The 23409-nt window shown below is 54.2% G+C and overlaps 1 protein-coding gene across 1 annotated transcript in view; it reads left to right on the forward strand.

Annotated features, from left to right (window-relative positions):
- The first annotated feature begins 1007 nt into the window (after positions 1–1007).
- LOC132320345 (electroneutral sodium bicarbonate exchanger 1-like) overlaps positions 1008–23409 on the forward strand; it is a 30051-nt gene continuing 7649 nt past the window's right edge. Inside the window, exons 1-31 of the mRNA XM_059832625.1 lie at positions 1008–1024; positions 3844–3959; positions 4664–4792; positions 5241–5376; positions 5590–5750; positions 5855–6034; positions 6203–6291; positions 6424–6581; positions 6951–7038; positions 7544–7690; positions 7868–7959; positions 8468–8642; positions 8779–8912; positions 9530–9775; positions 9878–9983; positions 10337–10498; positions 11184–11297; positions 11646–11807; positions 12398–12649; positions 13289–13357; positions 13905–14078; positions 14178–14315; positions 19468–19549; positions 20254–20382; positions 20831–20966; positions 21180–21340; positions 21445–21624; positions 21793–21881; positions 22014–22171; positions 22541–22628; positions 23134–23280. Of these exons, the coding sequence (XP_059688608.1) occupies positions 1008–1024; positions 3844–3959; positions 4664–4792; positions 5241–5376; positions 5590–5750; positions 5855–6034; positions 6203–6291; positions 6424–6581; positions 6951–7038; positions 7544–7690; positions 7868–7959; positions 8468–8642; positions 8779–8912; positions 9530–9775; positions 9878–9983; positions 10337–10498; positions 11184–11297; positions 11646–11807; positions 12398–12649; positions 13289–13357; positions 13905–14078; positions 14178–14315; positions 19468–19549; positions 20254–20382; positions 20831–20966; positions 21180–21340; positions 21445–21624; positions 21793–21881; positions 22014–22171; positions 22541–22628; positions 23134–23280 (4215 nt within the window). The remainder of the gene's footprint in view (positions 1025–3843; positions 3960–4663; positions 4793–5240; positions 5377–5589; positions 5751–5854; positions 6035–6202; positions 6292–6423; positions 6582–6950; positions 7039–7543; positions 7691–7867; positions 7960–8467; positions 8643–8778; positions 8913–9529; positions 9776–9877; positions 9984–10336; positions 10499–11183; positions 11298–11645; positions 11808–12397; positions 12650–13288; positions 13358–13904; positions 14079–14177; positions 14316–19467; positions 19550–20253; positions 20383–20830; positions 20967–21179; positions 21341–21444; positions 21625–21792; positions 21882–22013; positions 22172–22540; positions 22629–23133; positions 23281–23409) is intronic.

Genomic DNA, 23409 nt, shown 5'->3' on the forward strand with positions numbered 1-23409 from the left:
GGCAGCGAGGACCGTGGCATGCAAACCAGCTCGTCACTGCCGGGGTGGTCCCACGAACAGGGTTGAACCAGCAGCAGCCGGCAGGTCTTCCACTGATGGTGCTCTCCCTCTTTTTGTCTTTTTTCCCCCCAGTTTTGCTATTTAGGAGCCTCGGCTTTGAAGGGGAGGAGTGAGAACGTGACTCAGGGACGTGCCAACGCAGAGACGGGGAGATACCGCTGTTTTCCAGTTGGAGGATTCCCATTAAAGCCATGTCGATGTTTTCAGTTCTCCTTGGTGTGCTTCAGGCATTCAGTATCTCTAGACCAGCAAACTGAGGTGTACGTGCCAGTCAATGGGAGTTCGGTGTCGTGAAGTTCCCGTGTGTACGTGCGTGTGGTGGTGTGGGTTTGTAGTGGTAGAGGGACTGCTGCCGCTTTATCATTCAGTGCTGTTTTCCTTCCTTTTACCTCCCTGGCACTCTGTAGTTTTTTCTTCTCCCCTGTCCTTGCAAAGTCTCTTCTCTCCCAGGGTGGGATGAGCCGGGAGGAAAGCGGCAAGATGCCTTTTCCTTCTCCCTTCCCCTGCCGCTATGCAGGAAGAAGCTGTGAAGCAGAGATGGCTCTCGTGCTCTCTTGAGGTTTTGGGGCGGGGGGTCGTTGGGCTGTGGTGTCACCTCAGGCACATGCGGTCGAGTCGGCTGGCCGTGGAGCCTGGGAGGAGAGGACAAGCCAGAAGAAAAGGTCCCCTTGCAGCCCTGCATCTTGCTGTGGGCTCAGCACGTGCTCCAGGCTCTCGGCGTCTGCAACTGGTGCCTCGTGCCCAGCTGGGACGGGTGCACGAGCCCTCCTGCCATCGGCTTGTCCCATCCTCTGCGGGAGCCTGTTCGTGCATGAAGCCAACCCCAAATGCCAAGGGCAAGTTGTTGCTCCTTGCAAATGGGTGGGGAAAAGAAACTACAGAATTGCTCTGTAAGGAAGAAAGGGGTACATCCCCAAGCAGGGCCAAAATCAGACGGCTTTTACGGGATGGGGTTTTGCAAGCTGTAGGTTGACTTTTGCCAGCGTGGCATGGTGACTGTCGGAGGGGACAGCTGCTGTCCTGCAGCGCCGCGGGAGCGGTTCCCGAGAAAAGGGAGGCGGAAGCAGCTGAAGGAGTTGAAGCCTTAGGCCGCAAGAGCTGAGCAGCTCCGGGTATTCCAAAGTATTTTTCCAACCGTGTCCCCGCCTGGCCAGGGAAGTCAGTGGAGGAGGTGGTGCGTCTGGCTCCCTCTGTATAGCGTGCTGGAGGTGAGGAAAGGATTAAGGAAGAGAGAGGTCAGAGGAAGGAGGAGGGGAGTGTGTGTGGGGCTGTGCTGAGGGTGGGGTTTGGAGTAAGTGGAGGGAGAGGCTGGGGAAGAGCCCCAGGCCGGAGCTGGAAGCCAAGGGAAGGTGATGTCCCTCTGGGAGAATTAAGGGCTCGGCCTCGGGGTTGGACCTGGGGATGGGGTGCTGGGTGGTACAGGTATAATTGGGGGGCATGAGTGGGGGTAGGGGTCCCTCTCCGGAGGCAGCCAGCTCGAGCTGTCACCCGAGAACTCCTCAAAGAGGGATGGGAAGCCTTCCCTGGGACTCTGCCTTCTCAGCGGGATCCCAGGGTCGGCCCCTGTTAGGGTGGCCGGCGTGGGTAAATCCCTAAGAGTGGTGAAGGTGCCTTCCGAGTGCCGCTTGGTGTTGGAGGCGAAGCTTTGGGTGCTTTGGGATTCGTACGACTGCCATCTGCTCAGGAGGGAAGGATGGGGGGAGAAAAGGTGGTTTAATGCACGTGGTGGCATCTGGCAGCCTCCCTGCAGGAGGTGGCCAGGGCAGGGGCTGTGTTCTGCAAAGTACTTCACTGTGTGGAGCATCCTCCAGAAAAGCCGTAATAAATCCATAGAAATAATTTTGGGTTTCAGGGGGTCTGCCAAGCCCGGCCAGGCTTGTTCCTGACATCAGGTATATGCACTATCCCGTCCCATATCATTTGCCCGACGTCTTGCTCGGCTGCGGTGGGTTCGTGCCTCCGCCCTGGTCCCTGCTTGCTGCTCCTGGGAGGGAGCGTGGTGCTGCCCCGAGGTTTCGCTCAACCTCCTCCAGCTCCAGGATGGAGAGCTGATGTTGAGGTTCACGGCAGAAGGTCCCCAAAGGCTTTTCCTGCCACGCAGCCGCCAGCGTGGAGTGGGGCTCAGCACCGTGCCCGAAGCATGGCCCCCTCCTGACTCTGCCCCGCCACGTCCCCGTGCAGCCCGTCTCTGGGCTGAGACAGCCGAGAAATCCTGGGGGGGACATGGCAATGTCCCTGCGTGGGCTGGTAGAGAGCCAGAAGGGAGCTCGTCTGGACAAATACAGAAGAACGAGGCACATTGTAATAGTGAGGCTGCCCAATCGTCACCCTTTATTTGCTGAAAACCAGACTGCTGGGTGCCTGTCAGCAAGCACTCATTACTCTGGTTTGATTTCTTCAGAGATTGGTAGTACAGAAGGGAGGAAAAGGCACTCACCTTCTGCAAAGAGAACCGTTCCCCGAAAAGCCGGACCTTCCTCCTTTGCTCCAGTGATTTCCGATTTCAGTTTTACAAGCAATTACTGCTTTCAGCCTCCCAACAAAAGCAGCTTCGAAGCAGCCAACCGGAGCTTTGTGCTTAGGAAATAGTGCTAAGCGGAACAACTCTGGCTGCTCCAAAACTCCAAAGTGAGCGATGCAAAGCTCGGCATCCCCTTGCCCAGCCCAGTTTTGACAATGTGATGTTTTGCAGGCACCTGTCAGCAGCGGAGAAGGACAGAGAGGGAAGGCAAAGCGTTTGCAAGTGCTGGTGCCCATGCTGGGATGGGATAAACTGCTTTCCGGAGGCTTCTCCCCTTCCTGCTCCATCCCATCCCAAGGCCACAGGTCCGCAACCCCACAGCTCTACGAAACCCTTAACTCCTCCAGCAATTTCCTCAACAAAATAAGCGCTCCGAGTCCATTTGAGTGGCCTAACCGGGACCGAGTGAGTTCTGAGCGGGGCCCTTTCCTTCGGTGGCATCTCCGCGCAAGGCTTGCCGCGATTTCGAGGATGCTGCAACAGAAGGGCGATGGGACGCTGAGAGCATCTTGCCGCAGAGACGGAGGTGCTCACTTGTCCTGTTTCCTCCTATGTTTCCTCCTAATGTGTATTTTGCCCCGTAAGGCGTATTTTCCCCAAGGCTTTGCACCTCACTCCTATTTTGGCAGCTTGTGCTTTTAAATACACCCAAACGCTGCTTATGCCTTTTGGCCCAGCAGGATGCGGCATTTACACCCCTTTTCTCTATTCCGGCTAGTTTTTGCCCAAAACAGAGCTGGTTTCTCCCCATCCACTAAGTTTTCCAAGCGGGAAGAGTCCTGGGGTGCGTGGCTTTAAATAACTGCCTGGATACGCATCACCGATTGTGATGCCATAAACGGTCACTTGTTGTGTCTCTGGAGTTGGTGCACACTGGGTGCCACTGAGCTCCTCTCGGTGAGAGCTGTCCAGGTGTCCCGGGGGACTCTGGCCCCCTGATTGATCTGGAGGTTCAATTATCCCCCCAAACCGGTGACCGACGTGAGGATGAACCAGAACGGGGCTTACAAAATGACACTTCTGGAAGAGTTACAGGTAGCACAGCCGAAGGGCTGAGCATCCCCCAAACAGGGGGAAAACTCTCCCCGAAATCCCATTGGCATTTCCCTGGAGGGCAGAAGGATGGGCAGGGGGAGATGCTTTGCACTGGGGAGGGCTGCCAGGGGCAGGTGTAGCGTCCCTGGTCGCAGCACGGAGGCAAAACGGTGTCTAAGAGAGAAGGAGACTTGCCGGCAGGACGCAAGGGAGCTCTAGACGCCCAGCCCCAACTTTTACCTTCTTCTCATTGCTAAACAGAGGCATGACGAGGAGGCACTGATTGACCAGGGGAGAAGGAGCAACGGTGCCAAGATTCACTATGAGAAGGAGGAGTTGGAAGGTGAGTCTCTGCTGAGATGCTGGTAGAGGGGCCACCAGCCCGGCGCCTTTTCCCGTTGCACAAAGTCCCTACAATGTCCCTCACTCGGTGTGACATCATGTGCAGCAAAACGTGCCATGCTTCTTAATAAAGCAGCACAGTTATTTTCACGTGTTTTAATATTACGGCTTTTCAACAGAGGGAAAAAGCCCCCGCGGAGGTCACCGTGTGAGCTTTAGCCATGGGGCTGGATAATTCACGGCTTGTTTACTCGCAGAGGCTGCTCCTGGCTTGGAGAGGTCTGGAGAATAATTGGACAGCTGGAGGCGCGAGGCTGTGCTTTTCTTCTTTTCTTCTGGAGTTCCTTATCATGGGACTGATTGGATCTTCTCTTGTCGCCTTGTGCCATACAAGGATTTTAAAAAGAATTCCCTTCTGTCACTGCTTAATGAGCAAGGCTGAGTGTTGGCCAGCCCAAGCTGGAATTTGAGAAGACGTTGGATGCTTTCAGGGCACTTTTGGGGGAGCCATCACTTGTTGTTGCTCTGTTGTTGCAAAGTTCGAGTAAAACAGGCTTGGAAAAAAGGAGAGGTCTGTGACATTCAGGGATCCAGTGAAAACAAAATTGGTGTTTCCTCCTGGGACGGCTGCACTGATTTAACCGTGGTGTCTGCGTCATCCATCTCCCCAATATCGCGAGTGATGCAAATGCTGCTTTTTTGCAGGCCACCGGACCCTGTACGCCGGCGTGCAGATGCCGCTGGTGGGGCAATGCCACCGGCATCACCGACCCCACAAGCAGAAGCATCGGGAACAGGAGGAGGACTGTGCCCCGACGGAGCGGGGCTACCACTGTAAGTCCCGCCACCCCGTTCACTAAACTCCTTGGGGCTACATGGGCGCTGGGGTCTTCTGCAAGCAGGTCCATGTGGCTAGTTTGAGTGACTTGCTGTTCTTCCGAGGGAAAGTGGCATTATTTAACAAGACCCTCTTTTTCAAAACTTTCATCTTTTTTTTTTGAGGTAGTTAAATGTATAATGGATTTAGGCTCATCTTCCTCAGCGGGATGCCTGCTTTAAAAATGGAAATGTGGGGAAGGAAAGCTGCCCATCCTTGTGCAGGGGTGGAATAGATGCTTCTCCTTCTCCGTGGCTCTGTGCAAGCCCCAACAGAGCCAGGGGAGAGGGGCCGGCCCAATATTTGTGGCTGAACTGGTGCCGATCTGATGCCCGCTTTGCATGTGAGCGTGATGGGCCATATTCGAGCGTGGTAACGGGACGGGTCTCTGTGTTCTGCCCCCAGGCACCCCGTCCCAGCGGGTGCAGTTCATCCTCAGGACCAAGGAGGACGAGCAGCATGTCCCTCACGCCTTGTTCACCGAGCTGGATGAGATCTGCGTGAAAGAGGGCGAAGATGCCGAGTGGAAGGAAACGGCAAGGTAAATCCCTGCTGCCGGCTGTGGTGGGAGAGGAGTCCCTGCGCCAGCAGTGCACGCGGGCTCTGCTTTCCGCTCCGCAGGACGCGAAGCTTTTGCAGCTGTAGGTGCTGATGCGAGGAGCCGTCTCCTCTTGCTACCTGTAGCTCTGTTAAAGGGGTTGGAGAGCTGGGGCTGTTTCCTTGCAATGGGGCTGACAGCACCCGATGTCCGCAGGTGGCTGAAGTTTGAGGAGGACGTGGAAGACGGCGGCGAGCGCTGGAGCAAGCCCTATGTGGCCACGCTGTCCTTGCACAGCCTCTTTGAGCTGAGGAGCTGCATCATCAATGGCACGGTGCTGCTGGACATTAGTGCCAACAGCATCGAAGAGATCGCAGGTACTGTGGGTGCCGCGTCCCTCCGGGAACGGTCGAGCTTGGCTCGCCGCTGTGCCCTTCCTTCCCAGATCAAACCCTGCCTCATTTTTCTGTGCCATGCTCAGATCTGATCCTGGGCCAGCAAGAACAGCTCACGGAGTTTGACGAGCGCACGCGGGCAAAAATTGGAGAAGTTCTTTTGAAGAAGCACCACCATCAGAACGAGAAGAAAAGAAACAACCTTCTCCGCTCGTTTGCTGATGTGAGCAAGAAGGGGTCGGACCTGCACCTCCTCGACAAGCCAGGTGAGGGTTCCTGCAGGGCTTTGGCACCCGGTGAAGGTTTCTGCAGGGCTTTGGCAGCAGATGAGGGTTTCTGCAGGGCTTTGGCCCCATTAGGTTTGTCCTAGCAAAGGAGAAGCATCCCAATTGCTCCTTGTCCGTCTTTCTGAGTGTCTTTCTTTTTTCTACCAGCTCAAACACTTACCCCTCATCCTTCTCCCACCACTGTGGAAGCTAAAAATGGGGTGAACCATGAGACCAGCACAACGGATTTAAGCAAGGTGAGACACTCATAGCTTTCTTAGGCCTTCAGGGCCGAATTTGCTGTTGCAACCTTGGCTGCAGAGGGAGCTGCAGGGTGCTGTGGGCTTTGCTTTTGGGGTAATTGCCTGAAAATGGCTTGTTGTGCCCAGGCGGAGCTGCACTTCATGAAGAAAATTCCCAGCGGGGCTGAAGCGTCCAACGTGCTCGTAGGAGAGCTGGATTTCCTTCGCCAGCCCATCGTGGCATTTGTCCGCCTGACCCCGGCTGTCCTCCTCTCGGGCATGACGGAAGTTCCCATCCCAACAAGGTCTGAACGAGAAGCACAAAGTTTTTATTTCAAACCCCCCCAACAAAACATCAGATGGCATGCATCAGTTTGGCATCCCAAGGGAACAAGGCCAGCGGGAGCCAGCACGTTTCTGCCAGCCACGTCTCCTTGCCTTCATTTCCCCCTTCCCTGCTGTAGCTTTTAAACCCATTGGCCAACGTGAATGAGAGTTGGCCCCAAAATGAAATTTGCGATGGGTTTTGATGAATTTCCAATTCATCACCGGAGTCGGTGAGCCTCCGTGTCCCCTCTCGAGCCGTGCTCTGGGCTGGGAGCTGCCAGGGATTTCCTTGGGTGCTCTTTGAGCCATGACACGTTCGTTTCTCTCCTTTTGTTTGTCTTGCCCAGGTTCCTGTTTGTTTTGCTTGGACCAGAAGGAAAAGCCCATCAGTACCATGAGATCGGCAGGTCCATGGCTACTATCATGACGGATGAGGTGCGACGTGAGAAGGGATATCTCTGGGTCATTTTTGGCTTTCTTCACCTCTCCCTGTCTCTGTAGTAGTGAGGAAGAGCATTTGCTGTCCCCGCTGCTGGCAGCTCTCCAAATAGCCCACCCTTCGTTCGCAGCCCAAAGCAAACACGCACGTTTGCATCCCCCCACATCCTGGAGGCTGAAATCCCACCCGGGGTGCATCCTGCACCTCGTCCTTCTCCCCGGGGTCCCCAGCACGCTGTCCCCAGTGGTGGCATTGCCAGGGCCAGTAAAACTTGTCCTCTCTAAGCAACAGGCTGCGGTGTGCCATGGGGGATGGGGGGCCTCGTGGAGGAGAGGATTACAAGGAACACGATGGACAGATTTTTCCTTTTGGGGGAATACTTCCTGCCATTGCCAGCAGGAAATTTGGGGGAAATTATCTTGCGTTTAGCCAAGTGCTTATTGCACTGCTTAGGGCATGCGAGATGGGTTGTCCTCTGAGCAGGTTGTCTCCTACGGGCAGGTTTTCCATGACGTCGCCTATAAAGCCAAGAACCGGGCTGACCTCGTGGCCGGCATCGATGAGTTTCTGGATCAGGTCACGGTCTTGCCGCCTGGAGAGTGGGATCCATCGATCCGAATCGAGCCCCCAAAAAACGTCCCTTCGCAGGTGGGTGCTGCGGTGGAGGGAGATGCGAGGGGGACGGGCAGGACGGCAGGCAGCTAGGGATGCTGTTCAGGGCTCCAGATTCACAAGGTCCCTGTTTGACACAGTCACATGGCCAGACCAGAAGCAAAACAAGCCAGTGGTTACAAATAGCTGTCTTTCTTATTTCCATTTGAACAGGAAAAAAGGAAGATGCCAGGAGCTCTCGATGACAGTGCTTCTGACAGTGAGCCAGAGAAGCACAGCGGTCCTGAACTGGAGCGGACGGGAAGGTGCAAGCTTTGATAGTTTGGGGTGTTTTTTTTCTGCTTGCCTCCCAAATCTGAGCATGCACCTTGCCTTTGAGCAGGTTTTTGGGGTTTTTTGGTTCAGTGAAGGGGCTCCACATGCCCAGCTGGGTCCCTGGGCTGGGCAGGTGGGAGATGTGGGCAGCTGAGCTCAGCCACAGCATCATTGCACACAGGTTTTCTTGATTTGGGGTGGAAGCAGATGTGCAAATACCTCCAGGTAGAGCTCTGCTGCTTCTCAGAGCAAGGGAGTGTTGCAGTAAGAGGGGATGGGCTCTCAGGTTAGGTCTTGTTTTTTCTTTTTTCTTCTTTTTATTTTTGTTGTTGGAGGGCATTTTGGCGTGCCTCAGCTTCTAGTGGGTGTAAAAAGGGAGAAGGAGACGGCTTCTTTTCAGCACTGAAAATTACTCCATGCTTGTGATTGCCCTTCTGCAGCCAAGAAAAGTCCATGTGGTCTTGCAGGAGAACTGTCTCTATTTTGTCCTTCTTCCAGGCTCTTTGGAGGTTTGATCCTGGATGTGAAGCGAAAAGCCCCGTGGTTCTGGAGCGACTTTCGGGATGGTCTGAGGCTGCAGTGTCTGGCGTCCTTCCTCTTCCTCTACTGTGCCTGCATGTCCCCTGTCATCACCTTCGGGGGACTGCTGGGGGAGGCGACCGATGGCCACATAGTGAGCAGCTCTCTCTGTTGGGTGGCACGGGGGAGGATAAAACTCATGCAAAAGTCCTTGCTGCAGTGAGTTTGCTCTGGGTTTTTTTTCCCCCTAATGCTTTCTGTACTCACTGCTGCCTCTCTTCCCCGGACAGAGTGCCATGGAGTCGCTGCTGGGTGCCTCCATGACCGGCGTGGTGTTTTCCCTCTTTGCTGGCCAACCTCTCACCATCCTCGGCAGCACCGGACCCGTGCTCGTCTTTGAGAAGATCCTCTACAAATTCTGCAAGTAAGGCTGGTTGCTGCGGCCGGGTGCTGTGAGAGCCTTCAGAAGGCAGCGGGGATGGAGAAAAGATGTTTGTCTTTCATTTCTCTCAGCGGCAGTTGTTCGATTGAAGTTGTCTTGTGTGTCACAGATGCTGCACGCTGCTGCTTTAGTATGTGATGGTGCGAGAGCCCTGGCTCTCTGAAGGATGGATGGGGTCATTTGGGGGTTTTAGGCTTAAAGCGAAGCAGCTGGAGGAGGAGAAACCACAAGGATGTGGATGCCCAAGATGGGCTGCACAAGGAAGAGGAGACAAATCACTCTGGTTTGGGAATGGGGGAAGATTTGCTTCCCTCTGAGTACAAAACAAGGCACTTCTTAGCCTGATTGTTGCTGGAAGTGGAAATACAGTTTGCTCAGGTAGCCAAATAGTCTACTGCTGAAATGTTGTGAGTTTGGATGATTTCATTGAAAAAGTAGGAGTTTTTCATGTGAAATGGGTATTTTCCATGACAGTCCTTCTGCTGTGATGACTTCGGTGTGAGATGAACCACCCTTATTGCAATTTAAATTTATCATTAAGCCCCAACTTGGAGCCTCTTGCTGGCCTTTCCACCCTTGGTTTTATTTTGGTTTCCCAGGGAGTACACGCTCTCCTATCTCTCTCTGCGGGCATGCATCGGGCTGTGGACCGCCTTCTTCTGCATCGTGCTGGTGGCCACCGACGCCAGCTCTTTGGTGTGCTACATCACCCGCTTCACTGAAGAAGCCTTCGCCTCCCTCATCTGCCTCATCTTCATCTACGAGGCTCTAGAGAAGCTGAGTCACCTGCGGGAGACCTACCCTGTGCACATGCACAGCCAGCTCGACTTCCTCACCATCGACTAGTGGGTTTTTTCCTCCTAAAACGCCCCTGCCCCTTGGCAGGAGCTCAGGGCTGCACCTGCATCGCCTCTCCCTTACCCGTGTCTTGGCTTCTCTCCTCCCAGCTGTAAGTGTGAGGCACCGACGCATCCCAGCAATGAAACCCTGCGTTTCTGGGAGAGCAACAAGATCAACGTGTCTGGCATCGCCTGGGAAAACCTCACGGTGACCGTAAGTGCCCCGAGCCACTGCTTCCTCGTGCCGCGGCCACGGGGTCCAGGGGCATTCGCGTGGTGCACAAGTCGGAGCCCTTCAGGTGGTGATGGGCTTCCAGCTGTGCTAGTGCTGCTCTGAAAAGTCATTGCTTACATCTAATGGGTGGTTCTAACCCGCTTGGTCCTGGGAAGGAGAGTCCACCTTGTCCAGTCCACCTTGTGCCCAACATCGTGGGTAATAACTGTCCGCCTCCTCAACGCGGTGGCAGGACAATATTTCTGACCGGCAGCAGAAATAACCCCCTCGTTATGCGAGGTTTCCTTGCCGCACGTGCACTGCCTTTGTGTCCTGATGCTCTGTTTCTCCAGGAATGTCGGTATTTGCATGGAGAGTTTCAAGGACCTGCCTGTGGACCCAATGGCCCCTACACGCCTGACGTCCTCTTCTGGTGCTGCATCCTCTTCTTCTCCACCTTTGTGCTGTCGAGCTTACTGAAGAAGTTTAAGACCAGCCGATACTTCCCAACCAGAGTAGGTAGAAGACGGTGGCCAGCAGCAGTCTCCACGCTCATTTCCCAAAATGGCTTTCCTGGAGCACTAAGCAGTATTTGCCACCACTCGGTCGAGCTGGGAAACGTTGACCTTGAAGGCCAAGCTCTCCATCAGCGTGGACGTCCCTCACTCATTTCCATGAGCGCAAAAGGATCGTAGCATTTCCCACCTGCCTGGCGACCTGTCCTGGAGCCATCTCTTGCTCAGGCAGTGGGAAATCAGGTCTTCCACAGTTACTTTTTTTCACCTTCTGTGCATTATGTGCTCAAGGGGAAGGCTGATTCAGCTGAGGAGCTGCCATAGCAAACGACACTATTTCTTCCTTTTGAGGAACAAATGATGCCTCAGTGCCTTATTCCCGTTTTAGCTGTGAGCGTGGCTGTCGTGGCAGACATCTGCTTCCTTCTTTTGTAATTTTATTTTTTTTTTTAAGGTTTCAATTAAGACAACCCTTTTCCACCTAATTAAACATTTTGTATTGCCTGGCACCAGATCTCACAGGCACAAACACAGCAACGGTATCTAACCAAGGGATTTGGCTGCATGTCCTCAGCATGGAGGGGTTTTGTTAACCGGTCTTAATGGCGTTGACGTCCCTCACTTTTCCATGTCATGTTGTGGCCCCCTTTGCGACGCCCCCTTCAGCTCTGGTTTCTTGCCCCAGGTACGGTCCACAGTAAGCGACTTTGCTGTTTTCCTCACCATCGTCGTCATGGTGCTCATGGACTTCATGATTGGGATCCCATCACCGAAGCTCCACGTCCCCCATATGTTCAAGGTAACGGGGTGTTTTGGCAGGGAGCTGGTTTCAGCCCTTGGGGATGCCACAAGGTGATGCCGGGGCAGGACAGGGCTGAGTCCGGAGGAGATGCTGGTGGTGCGACCATCTCCTCTTCTGCCTCCAAGCGCATTGTTTCCTTCGGGAAAGGAGAAGACAGCCCCAAAACTAGATACCTCCAGGAGAAGTATCTGTAGGTGCTTGCAAAGAGGGCACCGGCAGTGCTGAACCCCAGGGTGACGTGAAGCCAGGGCTGGGAGGTGCTCTGACATGGGAATGGAGGGGAAAAGCAAAGCCAGTGAGGTGGCTGGGCTGGGAGATGATGCTGATGTGTGTGCTTTGTTGCAGCCTACCAGAGACGACCGCGGGTGGTTCATCAGCCCCGTAGGACCCAACCCTTGGTGGACGGTGTTGGCTGCGCTCATCCCAGCTCTGCTCTGCACCATCTTGATCTTCATGGACCAGCAGATCACTGCTGTTATTGTGAACAGGAAGGAGCACAGGCTGAAGGTAAGGGGCTGCAAGAGATGAGCCCATCCCCAACCCACTCCGGGCTGCAGGCACGGGGAGAAGCTCCTATTCCAAATGCTTTGGGAAGGCATTGGTTTGGGAAAACGTCAGGCTGCGTGGCAGGATGCTCTCCTGCATTAATGATGACACAGGGAGCAAACGACAGGGAGTTCAGATGAGCAGCCTTTCAGAGGAGCAAATTAATCTTGGAGCAATAGAGAAGCGTGGTTTTGTTTTAAAATGTCAGCAGTGAATGGGGGATCGAATTGTGTTGACGCGCTGCCAGGGATAACTCAGAGTCACATCCTACTTGCAAGTGGTGGAAATTTCTTTATAAAGGAAAAAACCCGGTCTCTTTTTTTCTTTTGAGAAGTAGCTATCGCACAACCAAATCCACTTTGTCTGAACTCCTGTCACCTTTTCATGCAAGGGGCTTGCACAAAGAGCAGATACCTCCTTATTTGTTTCCAAGGCGTGTTTTAAATTCTCAAGAAGTTGACTTGCGCTCTAGCGGGGTTTGAGCCTGACTTGCGACGTTGTCCTTGCTCTTGTGCTGTGGGACGCTCATCTCCTTGTTTTGCTTCCCGCAGAAAGGATGTGGGTACCACCTGGACCTTTTCATGGTGGCCGTGATGCTCGGGGTGTGCTCCGTGATGGGGCTGCCCTGGTTTGTGGCTGCCACCGTCCTGTCCATCACCCACGTGAATAGCCTCAAAGTCGAGTCTGAGTGCGCAGCTCCAGGAGAACAACCCAAGTTTCTGGGGATACGAGAGCAGAGAGTCACTGGCTCCATGATCTTTGTGCTCATGGGCTGCTCTGTCTTCTTCACTTCTGTGTTAAAGGTAAGAGGAAAATGCAAAACACCCAACAGCCACGAGCTTTTTGGAGGTTACCCAAAACCAGTCCCCTCTCTCCAGGCCCGAGCAGCTGTGGAGCGGAGGAGGAGGTGATCCCAAACCTTGGGGCTTGACCCACAGTGGGAAGCAGCCTCCTCGCTTACGCTTTCCAGCCGTTCAGCACGTTATCGATGGCAATTTGCTCCCCCAAATGCCTCAGCACAGCCGTTCCAGTAGCTAAACACACTGAAATCATCTCCATGGGCTTCCTTGCGTGTTCCTCCCACAAGATAATCTCCTCGCTAGGCTAAGAGGAGGCACGTCGCTTTTGCTTGTTGCTACAAGAATAAGGAGAAAGGTTTTTCTACCGTCACAGAACGTGGCATATGGTAGCATGGTCGCCTGTTTTCCTCCAACCTTTCTGGAAGATAGGATTCTGCTGATGAAAGATAACTCCAACGGTCAGCCTAAAGCAGAGCGTTAGCTCACTCGCAGGCACAAAAGCTCTGCTGGTTAAAATCCGACACGTCTCTAACCCTGTGGAAACTGGAAAGCTGTAGGCAATTTGAGGCAGTGCCTGTAGAAGAGAGTGGTACTACTGAAAATGCAATTTAAAAAAATAAATGATTGCATTCTTTCTTTCAGTTTATACCAATGCCTGTGCTTTACGGCGTCTTTCTCTACATGGGCGTGTCGTCGCTCGGAGAAATTCAGGTACGGACTTTTTTACAGCGTGCAGCATGTCCGCTGCCTGGTATTTCATCTCCGTAGAAGCAGGAAAAAAGCAGCGGCATGGGAAAAAAACCTCTCGGAAAGCAAGCAATGAAAATATTTTGTGTACGAAAAAGATTGGAGGAGGCACAGGAGGTCTATAGGGCTGGGAGGACCGGGCAAGTTGAGCGCTCCCTGTTTAAACACAGGTTAGGGCAGGCCAGTGTTTGGTTAGGTGAAAATGGGGGAGTTGAGTGCACAGGGAAGGCAATTTCTACCACTGGTGGAAATCCTTGCTGGGGGATTCAGTGGGCCAAGACAAGCTAATCATAGAATAACGTGGCATAATTGCACGTGGGTGGGCAGCTCTCACGGGCAAGCTGGTTTCTAGCTGGAGCGAAGGGAAAATGGGTGCTGCTCCCAGGAGGAGCATAGTGGGATCCACGGTTTCTCATGGCGAGCGAGATCCTGAAAACTCCCTCCACGTCTCAAGAGGGCCAGAAGCTTTCCGCAGTCCCAAGGTGGCAACTTTTCCACTTTGACTTTGCAGTTCTTCGATCGCTTGAAGCTGTTTTGGATGCCGGCGAAACACCAGCCGGATTTCATCTACCTGCGGCACGTCCCCTTGCGAAAGGTGCACTTCTTCACCGTGATCCAGCTGATCTGCCTCGTCCTGCTCTGGGCCATCAAGGTGTCCCGTGCCGCCATCGTCTTTCCCATGATGGTAAGAGGCGGTGCCGCTCGGCACAGGGATGTTTGCCGCGTTGGAGTGAGATGTAGCACCACCTCTGGCCTCACCGCATCTTCCCTCTATTTCGTGCAGGTTTTGGCTCTTGTATTTGTCCGGAAAGCCATGGATTTCTGCTTCTCAAAGCGAGAGCTCAGCTTCCTGGATGACCTTATGCCAGAGAGCAAGAAGAAGAAGTTGGACGGTGCCAAAAACGAAGCCAATGAAGAAGAGGTAACGCTTGCTGGGCGCTCGGGGCTGGACATCTCCCTCGGGCTGTGAGATTGCCTGTTTCTAGCACAGCTTGTCTTTACATGTTGGGGCAAGATCAGAACTCAAAAGAAACAGATCCTAATAGCCTGGATCCCACATCTTAACCTTTTTTTTCCCTGAATGAGCAGTGAGCTTAACACTTGAATAGAGGTATAATTTTTTAAATGAGTCATTTATAATAACAGATGATGATGATGATGATGGAAAGATTGGCTCGTAACAGTGTTTTTAACCCCCCCCCAAAAAATTCAGAGTGAAAGGTCTTTACCCTGCTGCGCTAATAGCTAAAGGTGCCACGAGTCAGAAGGAGAGGGCAGCATGCAATGTTTTTGCTGGGTGTTCAGGTTTTTTCCACTTGGATCCAAGACAGAGAACTTGATTTGTCCCTTTTTTCCGTCAGGAGTCCCCGAAAATGATGGAAGCTGCTGCTGCTGCCGGTTCAGTTCTGCTGAAACTGGGCAAGACCAGCAACTTGGATATCCCAAAGCAAAGCAGGGACAGGTAAAGCCCCACCAAGTGCCAGGACCCCCGGCAAGATTAGTTGGAAGGTGTTTGGCACAATTTTTTCCACTTGCATCTTTCTTGAGCGTCCCATAGAAAGCAGCAGTCAGCTTGGTGGGAAAATCACATCTACGGGCAGGGCTGCAGGAGGGGATCGCAGGGCTCTGCCTCCAAGCAGAGTGGCTGCACAACTCCCATCTGACCCCAAAAAGTCGCATCCTCAGTGACTTTAGGGTAGCTGGAGATCCTCATACGTAAAAACGAGGAGTTGCAGGCATGATCTGTACCAGCAGTGGCTTAGGAGCCCACTCCAAGGCTAAACGCCCGCAAGAGCTTTTGCACGGAGCTGTAGCTCTGCAGCTCTCAGGCTTGCCTCGCAAAACTCCTCATCCAGCAAAACCTGCCGTGCTTATGCTGAGCTTTGATTCTCGGGGCCCCGCTGTTCCTCTTGCTGATGCTAACGCACTTGGTGGCATCAGTTCCCGTAGTCACGGATTGCTCTGTGAAATATTTATTGCAGGACTGATCCTTGCGAGATTAATATCTCGGAGGAAGTGTTGAAAACGAGCGTGTGGAAGGCTCTCACTATGAACACAGAAACAGTCTGAATCCGGGGAGGAAAGAGGTAAAGGATTGCATGTGAACGTGACCGTGCTCCTCTGCAAGCGACGGCGCATGCCTACAGTTTTCCCGTGCTTCGGCAGGCAGTACCGAGCAAACGGCCCGTCCCTGGGAACAGGCAGCGAGGACCGTGGCATGCAAACCAGCTTGTCACTGCCAGGGTGGTCCCACGAACAGGGTTGAACCAGCAGCAGCCGGCAGGTCTTCCACTGATGGTGCTCTCCCTCTTTTTGTCTTTTTTCCCCCCAGTTTTGCTATTTAGGAGCCTCGGCTTTGAAGGGGAGGAGTGAGAACGTGACTCAGGGACGTGCCAACGCAGAGACGGGGAGATACCGCTGTTTTCCAGTTGGAGGATTCCCATTAAAGCCATGTCGATGTTTTCAGTTCTCCTTGGTGTGCTTCAGGCATTCAGTATCTCTAGACCAGCAAACTGAGGTGTACGTGCCAGTCAATGGGAGTTCGGTGTCGTGAAGTTCCCGTGTGTACGTGCGTGTGGTGGTGTGGGTTTGTAGTGGTAGAGGGACTGCTGCCGCTTTATCATTCAGTGCTGTTTTCCTTCCTTTTACCTCCCTGGCACTCTGTAGTTTTTTCTTCTCCCCTGTCCTTGCAAAGTCTCTTCTCTCCCAGGGTGGGATGAGCCGGGAGGAAAGCGGCAAGATGCCTTTTCCTTCTCCCTTCCCCTGCCGCTATGCAGGAAGAAGCTGTGAAGCAGAGATGGCTCTCGTGCTCTCTTGAGGTTTTGGGGCGGGGGGTCGTTGGGCTGTGGTGTCACCTCAGGCACATGCGGTCGAGTCGGCTGGCCGTGGAGCCTGGGAGGAGAGGACAAGCCAGAAGAAAAGGTCCCCTTGCAGCCCTGCATCTTGCTGTGGGCTCAGCACGTGCTCCAGGCTCTCGGCGTCTGCAACTGGTGCCTCGTGCCCAGCTGGGACGGGTGCACGAGCCCTCCTGCCATCAGCTTGTCCCATCCTCTGCGGGAGCCTGTTCGTGCATGAAGCCAACCCCAAATGCCAAGGGCAAGTTGTTGCTCCTTGCAAACGGGTGGGGAAAAGAAACTACAGAATTGCTCTGTAAGGAAGAAAGGGGTACATCCCCAAGCAGGGCCAAAATCAGACGGCTTTTACGGGATGGGGTTTTGCAAGCTGTAGGTTGACTTTTGCCAGCGTGGCATGGTGACTGTCGGAGGGGACAGCTGCTGTCCTGCAGTGCCGCGGGAGCGGTTCCCGAGAAAAGGGAGGCGGAAGCAGCTGAAGGAGTTGAAGCCTTAGGCCGCAAGAGCTGAGCAGCTCCGGGTATTCCAAAGTATTTTTCCAACCGTGTCCCCGCCTGGCCAGGGAAGTCAGTGGAGGAGGTGGTGCGTCTGGCTCCCTCTGTATAGTGTGCTGGAGGTGAGGAAAGGATTAAGGAAGAGAGAGGTCAGAGGAAGGAGGAGGGGAGTGTGTGTGGGGCTGTGCTGAGGGTGGGGTTTGGAGTAAGTGGAGGGAGAGGCTGGGGAAGAGCCCCAGGCCGGAGCTGGAAGCCAAGGGAAGGTGATGTCCCTCTGGGAGAATTAAGGGCTCGGCCTCCAGGTTGGACCTGGGGATGGGGTGCTGGGTGGTACAGGTATAATTGGGGGGCATGAGTGGGGGTAGGGGTCCCTCTCCGGAGGCAGCCAGCTCGAGCTGTCACCCGAGAACTCCTCAAAGAGGGATGGGAAGCCTTCCCTGGGACTCTGCCTTCTCAGCGGGATCCCAGGGTCGGCCCCTGTTAGGGTGGCCGGCGTGGGTAAATCCCTAAGAGTGGTGAAGGTGCCTTCCGAGTGCCGCTTGGTGTTGGAGGCGAAGCTTTGGGTGCTTTGGGATTCGTACGACTGCCATCTGCTCAGGAGGGAAGGATGGGGGGAGAAAAGGTGGTTTAATGCACATGGTGGCATCTGGCAGCCTCCCTGCAGGAGGTGGCCAGGGCAGGGGCTGTGTCCTGCAAAGTACTTCACTGTGTGGAGCATCCTCCAGAAAAGCCGTAATAAATCCATAGAAATAATTTTGGGTTTCAGGGGGTCTGCCAAGCCCGGCCAGGCTTGTTCCTGACATCAGGTATATGCACTATCCCGTCCCATATCATTTGCCCGACGTCTTGCTCGGCTGCGGTGGGTTCGTGCCTCCGCCCTGGTCCCTGCTTGCTGCTCCTGGGAGGGAGCGTGGTGCTGCCCCGAGGTTTCGCTCAACCTCCTCCAGCTCCAGGATGGAGAGCTGATGTTGAGGTTCACGGCAGAAGGTCCCCAAAGGCTTTTCCTGCCACGCAGCCGCCAGCGTGGAGTGGGGCTCAGCACCGTGCCCGAAGCATGGCCCCCTCCTGACTCTGCCCCGCCACGTCCCCGTGCAGCCCGTCTCTGGGCTGAGACAGCCGAGAAATCCTGGGGGGGACATGGCAATGTCCCTGCGTGGGCTGGTAGAGAGCCAGAAGGGAGCTCGTCTGGACAAATACAGAAGAACGAGGCACATTGTAATAGTGAGGCTGCCCAATCGTCACCCTTTATTTGCTGAAAACCAGACTGCTGGGTGCCTGTCAGCAAGCACTCATTACTCTGGTTTGATTTCTTCAGAGGTTGGTAGTACAGAAGGGAGGAAAAGGCACTCACCTTCTGCAAAGAGAACCGTTCCCCGAAAAGTCGGACCTTCCTCCTTTGCTCCAGTGATTTCCGATTTCAGTTTTACAAGCAATTACTGCTTTCAGCCTCCCAACAAAAGCAGCTTCGAAGCAGCCAACCGGAGCTTTGTGCTTAGGAAATAGTGCTAAGCGGAACAACTCTGGCTGCTCCAAAACTCCAAAGTGAGCGATGCAAAGCTCGGCATCCCCTTGCCCAGCCCAGTTTTGACAATGTGATGTTTTGCAGGCACCTGTCAGCAGCGAAGGACAGAGAGGGAAGGCAAAGCGTTTGCAAGTGCTGGTGCCCATGCTGGGATGGGATAAACTGCTTTCCGGAGGCTTCTCCCCTTCCTGCTCCATCCCATCCCAAGGCCACAGGTCCGCAACCCCACAGCTCTACGAAACCCTTAACTCCTCCAGCAATTTCCTCAACAAAATAAGCGCTCCGAGTCCATTTGAGTGGCCTAACCAGGACCGAGTGAGTTCTGAGCGGGGCCCTTTCCTTCGGTGGCATCTCCGCGCAAGGCTTGCCGCGATTTCGAGGATGCTGCAACAGAAGGGCGATGGGACGCTGAGAGCATCTTGCCGCAGAGACGGAGGTGCTCACTTGTCCTGTTTCCTCCTATGTTTCCTCCTAATGCGTATTTTGCCCCGTAAGGCGTATTTTCCCCAAGGCTTTGCACCTCTCTCGTATTTTGGCAGCTTGTGCTTTTAAATACACCCAAACGCTGCTTATGCCTTTTGGCCCAGCAGGATGCGGCATTTACACCCCTTTTCTCTATTCCGGCTAGTTTTTGCCCAAAACAGAGCTGGTTTCTCCCCATCCACTAAGTTTTCCAAGCGGGAAGAGTCCTGGGGTGCGTGGCTTTAAATAACTGCCTGGATACGCATCACCGATTGTGATGCCATAAACGGTCACTTGTTGTGTCTCTGGAGTTGGTGCACACTGGGTGCCACTGAGCTCCTCTCGGTGAGAGCTGTCCAGGTGTCCCGGGGGACTCTGGCCCCCTGATTGATCTGGAGGTTCAATTATCCCCCCAAACCGGTGACCGACGTGAGGATGAACCAGAACGGGGCTTACAAAATGACACTTCTGGAAGAGTTACAGGTAGCACAGCCGAAGGGCTGAGCATCCCCCAAACAGGGGGAAAACTCTCCCCGAAATCCCATTGGCATTTCCCTGGAGGGCAGAAGGATGGGCAGGGGGAGATGCTTTGCACTGGGGAGGGCTGCCAGGGGCAGGTTTAGCGTCCCTGGTCGCAGCACGGAGGCAAAACGGTGTCTAAGAGAGAAGGAGACTTGCCGGCAGGACGCAAGGGAGCTCTAGACACCCAGCCCCAACTTTTACCTTCTTCTCATTGCTAAACAGAGGCATGACGAGGAGGCACTGATTGACCAGGGGAGAAGGAGCAACGGTGCCAAGATTCACTATGAGAAGGAGGAGTTGGAAGGTGAGTCTCTGCTGAGATGCTGGTAGAGGGGCCACCAGCCCGGCACCTTTTCCCATTGCACAAAGTCCCTACAATGTCCCTCACTCGGTGTGACATCATGTGCAGCAAAACGTGCCATGCTTCTTAATAAAGCAGCACAGTTATTTTCACGTGTTTTAATATTACGGCTTTTCAACAGAGGGAAAAAGCCCCCGCGGAGGTCACGGTGTGAGCTTTAGCCATGGGGCTGGATAATTCACGGCTTGTTTACTCGCAGAGGCTGCTCCTGGCTTGGAGAGGTCTGGAGAATAATTGGACAGCTGCAGGCGCGAGGCTGTGCTTTTCTTCTTTTCTTCTGGAGTTCCTTATCATGGGACTGATTGGATCTTCTCTTGTCGCCTTGTGCCATACAAGGATTTTAAAAAGAATTCCCTTCTGTCACTGCTTAATGAGCAAGGCTGAGTGTTGGCCAGCCCAAGCTGGAATTTGAGAAGAGGTTGGATGCTTTCAGGGCACTTTTGGGGGAGCCATCACTTGTTGTTGCTCCGTTGTTGCAAAGTTCGAGTAAAACAGGCTTGGAAAAAAGGAGAGGTCTGTGACATTCAGGGATCCAGTGAAAACAAAATTGGTGTTTCCTCCTGGGACGGCTGCACTGATTTAACCGTGGTGTCTGCGTCATCCATCTCCCCAATATCGCGAGTGATGCAAATGCTGCTTTTTTGCAGGCCACCGGACCCTGTACGCCGGCGTGCAGATGCCGCTGGTGGGGCAATGCCACCGGCATCACCGACCCCACAAGCAGAAGCATCGGGAACAGGAGGAGGACTGTGCCCCGACGGAGCGGGGCTACCACTGTAAGTCCCGCCACCCCGTTCACTAAACTCCTTGGGGCTACATGGGCGCTGGGGTCTTCTGCAAGCAGGTCCATGTGGCTAGTTTGAGTGACTTGCTGTTCTTCCGAGGGAAAGTGGCATTATTTAACAAGACCCTCTTTTTCAAAACTTTCATCTTTTTTTTTTGAGGTAGTTAAATGTATAATGGATTTAGGCTCATCTTCCTCAGCGGGATGCCTGCTTTAAAAATGGAAATGTGGGGAAGGAAAGCTGCCCATCCTTGTGCAGGGGTGGAATAGATGCTTCTCCTTCTCCGTGGCTCTGTGCAAGCCCCAACAGAGCCAGGGGAGAGGGGCCGGCCCAATATTTGTGGCTGAACTGGTGCCGATCTGATGCCCGCTTTGCATGTGAGCGTGATGGGCCATATTCGAGCGTGGTAACGGGACGGGTCTCTGTGTTCTGCCCCCAGGCACCCCGTCCCAGCGGGTGCAGTTCATCCTCAGGACCAAGGAGGACGAGCAGCATGTCCCTCACGCCTTGTTCACCGAGCTGGATGAGATCTGCGTGAAAGAGGGCGAAGATGCCGAGTGGAAGGAAACGGCAAGGTAAATCGCTGCTGCCGGCTGTGGTGGGAGAGGAGTCCCTGCGCCAGCAGTGCACGCGGGCTCTGCTTTCCGCTCCGCAGGACGCGAAGCTTTTGCAGCTGTAGGTGCTGATGCGAGGAGCCGTCTCCTCTTGCTACCTGTAGCTCTGTTAAAGGGGTTGGAGAGCTGGGGCTGTTTCCTTGCAATGGGGCTGACAGCACCCGATGTCCGCAGGTGGCTGAAGTTTGAGGAGGACGTGGAAGACGGCGGCGAGCGCTGGAGCAAGCCCTATGTGGCCACGCTGTCCTTGCACAGCCTCTTTGAGCTGAGGAGCTGCATCATCAATGGCACGGTGCTGCTGGACATTAGTGCCAACAGCATCGAAGAGATCGCAGGTACTGTGGGTGCCGCGTCCCTCCGGGAACGGTCGAGCTTGGCTCGCCGCTGTGCCCTTCCTTCACAGATCAAACCCTGCCTCATTTTCCTGTGCCATGCTCAGATCTGATCCTGGGCCAGCAAGAACAGCTCACGGAGTTTGACGAGCGCACGCGGGCAAAAATTGGAGAAGTTCTTTTGAAGAAGCACCACCATCAGAACGAGAAGAAAAGAAACAACCTTCTCCGCTCGTTTGCTGATGTGAGCAAGAAGGGGTCGGACCTGCACCTCCTCGACAAGCCAGGTGAGGGTTCCTGCAGGGCTTTGGCACCCGGTGAAGGTTTCTGCAGGGCTTTGGCAGCAGATGAGGGTTTCTGCAGGGCTTTGGCCCCATTAGGTTTGTCCTAGCAAAGGAGAAGCATCCCAATTGCTCCTTGTCCGTCTTTCTGAGTGTCTTTCTTTTTTCTACCAGCTCAAACACTTACCCCTCATCCTTCTCCCACCACTGTGGAAGCTAAAAATGGGGTGAACCATGAGACCAGCACAACGGATTTAAGCAAGGTGAGACACTCATAGCTTTCTTAGGCCTTCAGGGCCGAATTTGCTGTTGCAACCTTGGCTGCAGAGGGAGCTGCAGGGTGCTGTGGGCTTTGCTTTTGGGGTAATTGCCTGAAAATGGCTTGTTGTGCCCAGGCGGAGCTGCACTTCATGAAGAAAATTCCCAGCGGGGCTGAAGCGTCCAATGTGCTCGTAGGAGAGCTGGATTTCCTTCGCCAGCCCATCATGGCATTTGTCCGCCTGACCCCGGCTGTCCTCCTCTCGGGCATGACGGAAGTTCCCATCCCAACAAGGTCTGAACGAGAAGCACAAAGTTTTTATTTCAAACCCCCCCAACAAAACATCAGATGGCATGCACCAGTTTGGCATCCCAAGGGAACAAGGCCAGCGGGAGCCAGCACGTTTCTGCCAGCCACGTCTCCTTGCCTTCATTTCCCCCTTCCCTGCTGTAGCTTTTAAACCCATTGGCCAACGTGAATGAGAGTTGGCCCCAAAATGAAATTTGCGATGGGTTTTGATGAATTTCCAATTCATCACCGGAGTCGGTGAGCCTCCGTGTCCCCTCTCGAGCCGTGCTCTGGGCTGGGAGCTGCCAGGGATTTCCTTGGGTGCTCTTTGAGCCATGACACGTTCGTCTCTCTCCTTTTGTTTGTCTTGCCCAGGTTCCTGTTTGTTTTGCTTGGACCAGAAGGAAAAGCCCATCAGTACCATGAGATCGGCAGGTCCATGGCTACTATCATGACGGATGAGGTGCGACGTGAGAAGGGATATCTCTGGGTCATTTTTGGCTTTCTTCACCTCTCCCTGTCTCTGTAGTAGTGAGGAAGAGCGTTTGCTGTCCCCGCTGCCGGCAGCTCTCCAAATAGCCCACCCTTCGTTCGCACCCCAAAGCAAACACGCACGTTTGCATCCCCCCACATCCTGGAGGCTGAAATCCCACCCGGGGTGCATCCTGCACCTCGTCCTTCTCCCCGGGGTCCCCAGCACGCTGTCCCCAGTGGTGGCATTGCCAGGGCCAGTAAAACTTGTCCTCTTTAAGCAACAGGCTGCGGTGTGCCATGGGGGATGGGGGGCCTCGTGGAGGAGAGGATTACAAGGAACACGATGGACAGATTTTTCCTTTTGGGGGAATACTTCCTGCCATTGCCAGCAGGAAATTTGGGGGAAATTATCTTGCGTTTAGCCAAGTGCTTATTGCACTGCTTAGGGCATGCGAGATGGGTTGTCCTCTGAGCAGGTTGTCTCCTACGGGCAGGTTTTCCATGACGTCGCCTATAAAGCCAAGAACCGGGCTGACCTCGTGGCCGGCATCGATGAGTTTCTGGATCAGGTCACGGTCTTGCCGCCTGGAGAGTGGGATCCATCGATCCGAATCGAGCCCCCGAAAAACGTCCCTTCGCAGGTGGGTGCTGCGGTGGAGGGAGGTGCGAGGGGGACGGGCAGGACGGCAGGCAGCTGGGGATGCTGTTCAGGGCTCCAGATTCACAAGGTCCCTATTTGACACAGTCACATGGCCAGACCAGAAGCAAAA

Source organism: Gavia stellata, chromosome 35, assembly GCF_030936135.1.
Source record: "Gavia stellata isolate bGavSte3 chromosome 35, bGavSte3.hap2, whole genome shotgun sequence".
Taxonomy (NCBI): Eukaryota; Metazoa; Chordata; class Aves; order Gaviiformes; family Gaviidae; genus Gavia; species Gavia stellata.